Source organism: Pipistrellus hanaki (genome assembly GCF_964339955.1).
Source record: "Pipistrellus hanaki genome assembly, chromosome: 6".
NCBI classification, from domain to species: Eukaryota; Metazoa; Chordata; class Mammalia; order Chiroptera; family Vespertilionidae; genus Pipistrellus; species Pipistrellus hanaki.
In genome coordinates, this window is record NC_140508.1 from 66,870,678 (window position 1) to 66,882,572 (window position 11,895).

Here is an 11,895-nt window from a genome sequence, read left to right on the forward strand (position 1 = left end):
CTGCCACCTGCTCCGAGGCTTCAATGTCTCTGCAAGGGCCCTTGGCTAAATTAGGTAATGGGCTAGGACCCTGGAAGGAGGGGGAGCTCTCTGACCCCAGGATCTGATTGGCTAGGGCATCCAGTCCCGGGGAGGAGAGGGTGCCCCTACAAATCCCAGGGGCTGGCGCAGGCCAGAGCATCTCTGGGTGGTCGAGTGCAGAGGAAGAGGCCTGCAGAAGAGGCGTTCCTGTGAATAGCAACCATGGTAAGGACAAGAGGGGACTTCATCCCTTTGCTGCTAGCATTTCTGGGACTCGTTCAGGCCAGATTTGGGTGTTCTGTGGGTCAGGAACTTGGGCATTTGAGGATGGAACATGATGGTTCCTAAAACCCTGAGAGGGCCTAGGAAGAAAGCCTTGGGTTTCTCTCCAAAGGCAGGGCTGGGATGTAGTAGGCATGGATCCGCAAGGCTTGCCAACTCCCTGCAGAACTTCTGAGACTTCCAGCAATGTTGGTCACAGAACTCTGAGGGGTGTATGTGTCTCAGCTTGTGTCTACCTTAGCTGAGACCCCCGGGGCCAGAGTGAGCCACCCAGGAAATTGGTGGCCGGGACTTGCTGGGAGCCTGGCCAAGCCCTCCCATGGCCCGTGAGAGAAGAAAGGTTCCTCTGGAGATGGGAGCCCTGCCGGGCCTCGAGCCAGCTCAGGTGCAGGAGCCCCAGAACTCCACATTGATGAGGAGGGGCAGAGGCGAAGACCAGAGTTAGGGAGACCTCAGCCTCCGGGAGAGGCGTTCTGATTTGGAGCCATCGCCTTCCTCTGAGATCCCCTCCCCACTGCACTTCAAGGAATAAGTAAACGCTGGAGGCCAGCTGCTGTTGCCCTCGCCAGACTAAAATTAGCCTGCCCTCCTGGCATGGGCTGGAGCAAGGGTCTTCAAACTACGGCCCGCGGGCCACATGCGGCCCGCAGAGGAGTCTGATCTGGCCCACCAGGTTTTTTGGGCAGTGAGCGCAGCCGAGGTGTTACAGTAGGAATTAGTAGTTCATATAGTCCGGCCCTCCAGCTCTCTGAGGGACCGTGATCTGGCCCCCACTTTAAAAAGTTTGAGGACCCCTGGGCTGGAGGGACACAGGGTAGGGAGAAGGAGGAGGGCCAGCACCCATGGAACTGAAGAACTTGGACACTTCAGCCGATCCCCACCACCAGGTGCAGCCCCAAGCCCCTACCCAAATGCCTTGGCTTAGATGTCATCAGAAACCCCCCTCAAAGTATCATTTTCACCCTCACAAGGCCCCCATCATGTTCTGCCCCACGTGAAGTAAACTTCTGTGACTGCATCACACCATGGATGCTTAAAATCTCCGTCTCTGCTAGTCCCCGGAGGGGAGGATTTATGTGTCCGACTCTGCTTGGTGGTCCCAGTGCTTGGCGTATGGTCTGACACTTAGTAGACACTGAATAACTTGGTGCTGCGTGACTTAGTGAGAACATCTATTGAGCACCTATTAAAGTCTGGGCACTGTTAGGAGCTAGGGAAAATGGGGAAGTCATGCTGGAATGGAGTCCATTTTATAAAGTCCTTTCACAGCCCTGACTCCATTTCATCCTTGCAAAGCTTTTGAGAAGAGGTGAGGGGGTGAGGGGACATTTAGTAACTTACCTAAGGTTACGGGGCTGGGGGGTTGCTGATTTGACCTCTGATGGACAAGTGAGAAAGCCTTGGGCATAATCTGTTTCTGCTCTAGCTCTCCAAAAGGAGTTGGGGGCTGTGGGAGCAGGCAGGAGGGGTGTTTGGAGGAGTGTGGAGCTTTTCTCTTGGAGGACCAAGGGGGCACGAACAGGGGTGGGGGTTGAGGAGGAGGGGGTTAAGGCGGAACTGCACCCTCTGACTCTGAGTCTCCTGCAGACGGACCAGCAGGCTGAGGCCCGGTCCTACCTCAGCGAGGAGATGATCGCTGGTGAGTGGGGGTGGGCAGGCTGTCTGTCTGTCTGTCTGTCTGTCTGTCGGGGTGGTGTGTGCTGGGGACCTCTGGTTTCCCCCGCGGGTGGGAGGGTAGCAGATGCGGGGCTGGCTCACTTCAGCCCTCTGCCTTCCTTCCCTCTGCAGAGTTCAAGGCCGCCTTCGACATGTTCGACGCTGACGGTGGCGGGGACATCAGCGTCAAGGAGCTGGGAACGGTGATGAGGATGCTGGGCCAGACGCCCACCAAAGAGGAGCTGGATGCCATCATCGAGGAGGTGGACGAGGATGGTGAGCGCGGAGCCCCGGCCAGGGTGCCAGGGCCCCAGGGTGCGGGGACGAGGCGAGCACCCAGGCGTGCGGAGGGGGGCACCCAGGCTCACGCCCCGCCCGCTCCCCGCAGGCAGCGGCACCATCGACTTCGAGGAGTTCTTGGTGATGATGGTGCGCCAGATGAAAGAGGACGCGAAGGGCAAGAGCGAGGAGGAGCTGGCCGAGTGCTTCCGCATCTTCGACCGGTGCGTGGGGTCCCAGGACGCGGATGTCCTGGAGGGAGGAGGGTAGAGGAGGGGGCGCCCCGCGGGGGCCAGCGCTGCCGGCCCAGAGCCCGCCCCTCCCCTCTGCCCCCAGGAACGCCGACGGCTACATCGACGCGGAGGAGCTGACCGAGATCTTCAGGGCCTCCGGGGAGCATGTGACGGAGGAGGAGATCGAGTCCCTGATGAAGGACGGCGACAAGAACAACGATGGCCGCATCGACTTCGACGGTGAGGCCCCGGGAGCAGGGGGGCGGCGGGCACCGAGCCACGGGGAGCGCCCGGGGCGGGGCGGGCGGGGCAGGGGCCCCCGCCGGCTTCGTGCAATGCATCACTTCCCGCCCAGGCACCCCCGATCCCCCCGGCGTGGCCTGATGCTGCACCCCGGTGCAGGCTCCGCGCCCCGCGGGGCCCTGACCGCTGTCCCCCTCCCCCGCAGAGTTCCTGAAGATGATGGAGGGCGTGCAGTAAGAGGTCGGCGCCGCCTCGGCCCGGACCGCCCGGCCCCCGGACTTAGGAGAGGCTCCGCCACCGGTGTCATTCCCCACCCTAGAGCGTGGCGCGGCCCCTCCTTGGATCCCCTTCTGGAAGGAATAAAAGCAAACGTTGCAAAGCGCGTGGCCTGAGTGCGGGGGCGGGGGGATCAGAGGAGCGGGTGCCAGGAGCCACCCGGCTGCAAGTTCGCGGCTGGCCGCCCGCCGCTGGCGCCGGGCCTGGGCCGCCGGGCGGGCTGGCTGCCCGGGCGCAGCGGGGAGGCCGCGGAGGTTTCCATCTGAGTCAGGAGGAGCCGCGGCCCGCGGGTGGGGTGAAGGCGGGGCAGAAGGCTGGCCTGGGGGCGGGGCGGAGTGTTGACACTCAGTCCCCACTGTCCCTCCTTTCTGGGGCGCAGGCTGCCGGGCTGGGAGAGGGGGAGTGGGTGTCCATCCGTCCCAGGCAGCATTATTCCCGCTTGATCTTTTCCACCTCGTCTGTTCTGAGCGCCTCCAGGTCTGCTGGTGATGGTAGGAGAGGGTGGGGACTCAGCCAGGAGGGAGGTTCTGCCCTCATCCAGCATCTCCACGCTGGATCCCTGCCTTCGCCTGGTCCCCCAGCTTTCTGGCCCCTCCAGTGCGTTCAGCAGTGAGCCATCAGCATGATCTAGCTAAAATGAAATCTGGCCTGGCCACTCCCCTGTTGAAAGGACTTCAAGGCTCTCCATTGTTTCTAGAATCAAATCCAAATTCCCCTCCCCCTCCCCCCCTCCGTCCCTTGCTTCTCACAGCTGCCTTTTCCCTCATGGGCTCCACTGGGCCATTTCTCATTCCGGCTATGGACAGAGGGGGTGCACTTTCAAGCCTTTGGGCCTTTGCACATGCTGTTTTCCTTCCTTGGAATGCCCTTCCTCCTCTAATAAGTCTGGCAAATTCTTCAACCCAGTTCAGATAACAACTCCAAGATACCAAGACGCAGCTCAGATACCATCCTCCCTTCCTCTGATACCTGCTCTCACTGGCCGTGAGCTAGCTTCCATAGTACTCGGTACACAGCCCAATTATACCAGGCGCCAGGGCACAGCTAATCAAGTGCAGTGGTAGCTTAGCTTTAGTCCGGTTACCTGCGTTTGAATCCTCACTGCTCGAGACAAATTCAATCACTCTGTGCTTCAGTGTCCTAACCTGTAAAATGGGGATAATGGTGGTACTTACCTCATAGGGTTGTGAGAGCAAGTTAATGTGTGCAAAGTACTGGCACAAGTTTCAGCATTTAATAAATACTATTACTAATACCATTATTAGTAATGATAATTACTAATAATTATCTTTTTTTTTTTTTGAGTTTTTTACTTTTTTTTTTTTTTTTTATTTGAGCCAAATTGATGACAATTGCCAGGAAGAAAGATTTCTAATGCTCTGGCTCATTGTTTTTGAAACATTGAACTCCACTGCTATTCATTGCTACAGCCCTCCTTCTCCAACTGCTTTGTGTTCTCACCTCCCATTCATGTTTCCAGTTATTCCATTCAGGATCAGTGCTGGGGGTTATAATCATCACGACTGGTGCCTACTGTACGCAGTGCCCTGTGCCTTGCAGGCATTGTCTCATTTATCCACACAGCCCCAGGGGCACATAATTTAATTTTCTCCATTAAAAAATATATTTTATTGATTTTTTTACAGAGAGGAAGAGAGAGGGATAGTTAGAAACACTGATGAGAGAGAAACATTGATCAGCTGCCTCTTGCACACCCCCTACTGGGGATGTGCCTGCAATCAAGGTACATGCCCTTGACTGGAATTGAACCTGGGACCTTTCAGTCCACAGGCCTACGCTCAATCCAAACTGGTTTCGGCAGGATTTTTTATTTTGTCATAAAAAAAATCTGTAGTTTAAACAGCTTCTTCGACTGGGGGTTCAAATACATCAGCTCACTTCACCATGAATATGAGTTTTAACAGTTCAAACTTGAGCTTCTTCAGCATTTTGACTTTTCTAACAAAGACATGGAGTGGATAAATAGACTGACAATGCTTTTCTGTCTTTTCCAATATTGTCTGGAATCAATTCATTGACCACTTCTTTTAAGTCATTTGTCTGCACCTCTCAGATCATGATTTCCAGCATCTTCCGGACTTGGCAGACCTCTTAATGCTGAGCTCTTATAAGAGGCTTCCTAATATGATTTGCTGCATTTTTTAGTAAAACCAATACCGAATAGATGGAGCAAATAGCCATCAGTAGTCTTGACATCAACAAGGGCTTCAATCATGCTCTGCCATTTCTTGACCAAGGAGCACATTTCTTCACAGGTAAGATCCACCCCATGGAAATTAGGCAGTTTTTGCCCTGAACATCCTCAGTAATTAGCTTCAATTTTTAAAATGCAACTTTATCATTCTGTAGATCAGCTAGGCTCACTTCAAAAACATGGTCCTTGCGACCATCGGATGTGATTTTGGTTCCTTGAATTCTCCTGACTAGTGTTTTCCCAGTATTTCTTGTATTGAATATAGTGGGTGTTTCACATCATACCAATCTTGCTTAGAAAACCAATCAGCCATTTTCTTCTTGGCTCCAAATATCTTGTTGCCTTTGTAAGGCACTTGTTCTTGCCCACTGCCATGATGCTGCTTAGAGTCAAAAGGTCAATACACCGGTACTAAGTGTACGAGGCTTCTTGTTGCAATTTAAAAAATCTAAATCAAACCGACTTACATCAGGAAGGGATTTGTTGGTTCATGAAACTGAGATGCCAAGGTATGAGTCTCAATGTCACTTCTCTTAGCTCTTTGTCTCTGCTCGGTTTTCTTCCATCTGCAGCTGTCTCCACCAGCATCTCAGGCTGGCTCCTCCTCTTTTAGCAACCTAATAGGTAAAATAATTTCACTTTCTCCTAGTGATAATTCCAGGGAACACTGATTGGTTCTGAACTACAGTGGAGAGCTGAGTCCCTGTGACTGACGAAAGGTAGGCCATGTGACCATCTGGGGGACCAAGCACCGTGATCAAGAACCAGATGGGGAGGCTTCCCAAGGCAGGCAAAGTATGTCCACCTGCTCAGCTGAATGGCTCAGTTGATTGAGCGCCAAAAATTTTCTGGTTTGATTCTGGTCAGGGCACATACCTGGGTTGCGGGTTCAATCCCTGGTTGAGGCATATATAATTCTCTCTCTTTCTCTCAACAAGTTCTCAGGTGAGGATCAAAAAAATTAAAAAAATACATACACCTGTACCAGCATTAGCACCAGGTTCTGAGCTCTGCTCTTCTCAGACATCCTCTAACCCAGTGTTTCCCAACCTTCTCTCATGATGAGAATCACCTGGTGGAGTTGTTAAAACACAGATTCCTGAATCCCAACTAAGAAGTGCTAAACTAGAATTTTTGGGAACATATAGGTAAAATTGTATACTTAACTAGTGCTCTAAGACAGATTTTATATACAGAGCACTGTTAGGTATGCAATTTTACCTATATGTTCCCAAAAATTCTAGTTTAGCACTTCTTAGTTGGGATTCAGGAATCTGTGTTTTAACAACTCCACCAGGTGATTCTCATCATGAGAGACGGTTGGGAAACACTGCTCTAACCCAGTGATGTGCAAGTTGGAGAGCATTTGAATCACCAGGAGAGATTGTTGGGGCCGAGAATTTGTATTTCTAACAAATTTCAGGTGGTAACTGTGCTGCCAGGACTCCTGGAGAACACTCTGAACTAGACCACAGCAATGACAGCACCTGGGAGCTGATGAGAAATGTAGAAGCTCAGGCCCTACTCTGGACCAACTCAATCAAAATTTTCATTTGGCCCAGCCAGGCATGGCTCAAGAGGTCACCAGGTGATTCCTGGTCAAGGGCATATCCCTGAGTTGTGGGCTTGATCCCCAGAAGGGGGCGTGCAGGAGGCAGCCAGTCAATGATTCTTTCTCATCATTTGTGTTTCTCACCTTCTCCCTTCTTCTTTGAAATCAATAAAAATATATTTTAAAAAATTGCACTTGAACAAGATCCAACTTGCATATATAAGCACTTTAGATTGGAAAGCACAGCTCCGAGTCCCGAAGAGCGAGCTGGGAGCACAATTTTAGAGATAAGGAAACTGAGCGAGGACACAACGTTCTACCAGATCTGACAACTCTCACATGTGGTTTGGGGGGATCAGAGGGTAGAAAAGAGGCTGAGATAGCAGGAATAAGGTGCTATTTCTAACAAGTTCCAGGTGATAACTGTGCTGCCTGAAGGGCCCCCTGCTATCCTCTTCCCCAGGCCTGCACAAGCAGCTGCAGGCAGAGCTGACTGCAGTTTGGGTAGAGGCTGAGACCGGGGCCACACCTGATGCTGTTTGTCCTTTTTTTTTTTTTTTTTTTTTTTTAATATTTTATTGATTTTTTACAGAGAGGAAGGGACACACCCATTTCATAGATGAGCTAGAAACGTTGATGAGAGAGAAACATCGACCAGCTGCCTCTTGCACACCCCCTACCGGGAATGTGCCCGCAACCAATGTATTATACATGCCCTTGACCAGAATTGAACCTGGGACCCTTCAGTCAGCAGACCAATGCTCTATCAGAGCCAAACCGGTTTCGGCTGTTTGTCCTCTTGATCTTCCCTTTGCTGTCCTCGCTGGCCAGGGGTCCATAGGCCAGTGGAAGGATGGCCTGAGGCAGTGGTCGGCAAACTCATTAGTCAAGAGCCAAATATCAACAACACAAAGATTGAAATTTCTTTTGAGAATCAAATTTTTTTTAAACTTAAACATCTAACGCCATTTCTTCAAAATAGACTCTCCCAGGCCATGGCATTTTGTGGAAGAGCCACACTCAAGGGGCCAAAGAACCCCATGTGGCTCACAAGCCAGTTTGCTGGCCACGGGCCTGAGAGGCTGGGCCACTGGATAGAGTAGCTGGAGGGGAGTGAACCCCCTTGGAGTGTCTTGGCTCTGACAGGAAAGGGGCCTGCTGTGGCTGCCTCTCCAGATCCTGGGCTTGCTGCGGGGTGACTTGAGCCCTTTTTTGGGGCCAGAGCATCTACTGCCTTAAGGTAGCTAGGTAGGTGGCTGATCATCTGTATGCCACCCCCAGACTGGCTTAGCCTCATTTGCAGCACATCTAGGGCAGCCCCAATAGTCTAACATTCCTAGTGCATGTCACAACTCCAAAGATATAGGTATTTTGTGACACCCATTTCATAGATGAGGAAATATATGTAGAGTTGTAAACTAAGGTCACAAGGGAACAAATCCTAGTCACTCCACTGCTTGGCCCAAAGGCTATATATCCTGAAGGACAAATGTTTCTCCCTGGAGAGAGAAGCAGGGCCATGAGCAGGAACCTGACTCCGCCCCAACTCTAAGATAATTACAAGGCAGAAACTTGTTAAAAAAACAAAAACAAAAACAAAAAAACACACACCCAAAAATTCAAAATGTATTTATTTAATATATTCATCACAGGGGCTCAACCAGAGACTTAATTTAAAAAACAAAGACACAAAACAAATAGACACCACAGCTGAAGATAAAGAGTCCTACACAGAAATCAAGGCAAGGACAGACCATCAAGGAAAAAAGTAAAAAGACAGCACAAGGAGACAGGCTGGACAGCCCCGGTCAGGGCTCTTGGCTGGAGACCTGCTTTGCGTAGTTTTCTTGTAGGTACTTCTTGAAGGCTGGGAGAGAACAGATCTTGGTGAGTGACGGGGAGAAGGGCAGCAGGAATGCAAAGGGGGTAGAATTCGGGGAGGGAGTTCCCAGAACAGATTCTCTCTCTGCTGTCCACCCAGTCAGATCTCCTGGATGGACTTTGCTTCCTGTGACTCTGGGGAGGGGACTAGGGGGCCTTAGTGAGCAAGCCATTTGCACAAAGCTTTGCCTTCTACTTATAAAGCCCCTCAACTGCCCTGGCCAGAGTCTCAGTGGTTAGAGCCTTGGCCTGTGCACCAAAGGGTCTCAGGTTCCTGGGTTGCAGGCTTGATACCCAGCCCATCAGGAGGCAACCCATTAATGTCTCTCTCTCACATCGATGTGTTTCTCTCTCCTCACCCCCAACCCCCTTTCCACTCTCTCTGAAAAATCAATGAAAAAAAAAAAGAAAAATCTTTAGGTGAGTAATAAAATTTTTTTTTTTTAAAAAAGTTCCTCAACCCATATCAATTTTCTGATTTTATATCAAAGAGGCAAACCAGAAACACCAAGGGAGAGCTGGGAACGGCTTCCCAAGTCACTGAGATCCTTTTGTTTGAGGGAGACGTCACCCAGTGGGGGAGGAAGGACCCACCTGCGGGGTTTTTCCAGAGCTCTGCGGCGTGTGTGTTCAGCGGGCTGTCGATGTTGGGTTCTGTGGGTGAAGAGAACAGGATTGGTCAAGGGGGAGTCCTGACAGGTTCCCCGGGCGGCAGGGGGAGGAGGGCGAGTCTTAGAAGTCACCTCCTAGCAGGCTCTGGATGGAGAGCAGGATGGTCCTGACGTCATACAGGGCCGACCACTTGTCCTTTAGGATGTCCAGGCAGATGTTACCCTGGGTGTCTACGTTGGGGTGGTAGCAGGGCGTGAGGAACTTCACCGTGGGCGCGTTGTACGGGTAGCCACTGGGGAACTCCAGGGAGAGCTTATACCTCAAGTCTTCGTATACCTGGCATTGGAGAAAGAGGCGGGAGTGAGCTTGCCACCCTGAACCTCATATTTCAGCCCAAGCCCCACACAAGGACCTTGTTAGGATCTTTTAGTTTTTCTAGGACTTGATGGAAGACAAACTCTTACACTGGTTCTGGTAATTTCTCTCATCTGGTGGACATCAGGGGTCCTTTGGTCTAAGGGTTGTAAATTGGTACCCTGAGGGTTGCCACAGCTTGCTTTTTAGTCCAATAATATTAGTTGCTGCTGAAATCGGTTTGGCTCAGTGGATAGAGCGTCGGCCTGTGGACTGAAGGGTCCCGGGTTCAATTCTGGTCAAGGGCCATGTACCATGGTTGTGGGCACATCCCTGGTGGGGGGTGTGCAGGAGGCGGCTGATCGATAATTCTCCCTCATCGATGTTTCTAACTATCCCTCTCCCTTCCTCTCTGTAAAAAAATCAATAATAATAATAAAAAAAAGAATATTAATTGCTAACATGTAAAAATTGGGAGATTTTGGGCACAGATTTGAAATCCTGATTTCTCTTAAACCAGATAAACAGCCACGGGAAGCTGACTTGTGCCCTCTCATTGGGCTAAGTCCTCACTTGTCCTCCCTTCTTTTCCTTGCTGTCTGGCCCCTGAAGACTCTAAGATGGACAACCTTGCTTTAAAGCCACCTTCTTGCTGTACAGAAGGGGGAACCAGGACGGAAGGCTCAGAGCGCACGCCTAAAGGCTAGAAGCAGATGTGGCACATGATTTCACCTCCCTCCTCTCCCCAGACCCAGCATCACTCTCCCCTTCCCCAGTCCCACACTTACTGTGCCCGCTGCTCCATGGATGGTCCCCACCCATTTGAAAAGATTGTCTGATTCAGGGAAGGCAGAAATCCCTTTGTCGCCAGACGTCTGGGGAGGAAACACAAAGCTCTCAGGATATGGAGAACACTTCTGGGAGCAGTGGGTGAACCCCTGGATCCCATCACGTTCTGATCCAAAATAAGGCACTCAGCCCAAAGTGATAGCCTTTTCTGAGAGTGTTTAGACTCTGGGGGCTGAACATGCCCCCTGGGGAGGAGTATGGGGATTATAGTGGGCCGGGCTAGGGAGGGAGGGGTTATGCAGGGGAGCAGAGGGCTCCCTGCGCCCAGTCTTGTTAGTTGCTGGGAATACCATTCGCCTTGCTATGGAGTGCCAGTTCTACCTGTGCAAAGCCTACTCGGACTAGGGAGACAGACATACAATATGGGCACTGAAGGATCTGAGTGGAATATTCAGGGTTAATGTAGAAAAAGGGCGTAGGATGGAAGCATCTTCAAGAAGTGGAGGACTGGCAATACTGAGAAGGGTGGAGAGCTGGGCGTGGTTAAAGTTGAGGGCAGGGAAATAGGGATAGGCCTCCTAGGGCTTCAGGGAACCTATTTTAGAGACAATCTCATTGTGGGGAGATGGGGCTAGGGGTAGGGTAGGGACTGCTGGGGAAAAAGATGTCGGGGAGGTATAGGAACTAGTTCCCAGAAGGGAGCAAACTGCACTCATCTTTTTACCCCTTTGCTCCGCGTCTAGCAAAAAGCCTGATGTGGGAAAGGAAGCTACTGAAGGAGGAGTGCAAAGTGGGAGGGGGACCAGCTGGCTGGGGATCCGGGCAGGCGGCCACTCACCATGAGGGTCATCAGCTCCTGCTGTAACCTGCAGACAGAGCGTTTGGAGTCAGCTGGGAGTCCGGATGGACCAGGACGCCGCTGGTCCACCCCCTCCCACCCCATCTCTCCCGAAGAGCTGCCAACGACTCCCCTCCCGGAGGCTCCGCTCCGCTGGGGCACACTCCCACTCCCACAGGCGGGCCCTGGGAGCCCTCGCTCTCCCCACTTGCAGGCTCTTCCGGCGCTGTTCTAGCGTGTTCGAACCCCCACTGCTGCTCTGGGTCTCTGCCCGTGCCCAGACCGCGAAATTTCTATCCTTCTTTGGGAGGGTCTCTTAGGGCGGCCCGAGCTCTCAGCGTGCCCCCAACTTCCCATATCTCAGTCGTTCCGGGGCGACCGGGGCCCGGAAGCCTGGGTCCCACCACCCAGGGCGTGCGAGGCCGGGCCTCACTCGCACCCTCACCTCTTGCCCACCGGGCCCCGGGCGGCGCCGCCGCTGGGCTCGGCTCCTTTGCGAGCGGCGGCGACTCTGGCGGCGGCGGGGTCGCGGTTCTGGGAGGCCATCCGGGCGGCGCTGGCGGAGACGCGGAGGCGGGGAGCACGACTGTAACTGCAGGGCAGCCGGCCCACCCGCCCGCATTTGAATTGAGCCCTCCGGTGGCGCTGGCCAATCAGAGGCTCG

At 52.6% G+C, this 11,895-nt stretch overlaps 2 protein-coding genes and 1 pseudogene across 3 annotated transcripts; 1 reads left to right on the forward strand and 2 right to left on the reverse strand.

Annotated features, from left to right (window-relative positions):
* The first annotated feature begins 125 nt into the window (after positions 1–125).
* LOC311625001 (troponin C, skeletal muscle) lies at positions 126–3,096 on the forward strand. The gene is made up of 6 exons (XM_084888765.1): positions 126–246; positions 1,891–1,942; positions 2,092–2,235; positions 2,348–2,462; positions 2,575–2,711; positions 2,920–3,096. The coding sequence occupies exons 1-6, from the start codon at positions 244–246 to the stop codon at positions 2,949–2,951; spliced, it is 483 nt and encodes a 160-aa protein (XP_084744891.1). The 5' UTR covers positions 126–243; the 3' UTR covers positions 2,952–3,096.
* A 1,215-nt stretch (positions 3,097–4,311) lies between these two features.
* LOC311624995 (small ribosomal subunit protein eS1-like) lies at positions 4,312–5,580 on the reverse strand (annotated as a pseudogene). The gene has a single exon. The product of its transcript is annotated as a small ribosomal subunit protein eS1-like (transcript).
* A 2,791-nt stretch (positions 5,581–8,371) lies between these two features.
* Positions 8,372–11,854, reverse strand: UBE2C (ubiquitin conjugating enzyme E2 C). Its single transcript, XM_084887847.1, has 6 exons — positions 11,677–11,854; positions 11,232–11,259; positions 10,393–10,479; positions 9,382–9,586; positions 9,233–9,292; positions 8,372–8,624 (listed from the first exon to the last, which is right to left on the reverse strand). The coding sequence occupies exons 1-6, from the start codon at positions 11,775–11,777 to the stop codon at positions 8,566–8,568; spliced, it is 540 nt and encodes a 179-aa protein (XP_084743973.1). The 5' UTR covers positions 11,778–11,854; the 3' UTR covers positions 8,372–8,565.
* Between the last annotated feature and the right edge of the window lie 41 nt (positions 11,855–11,895).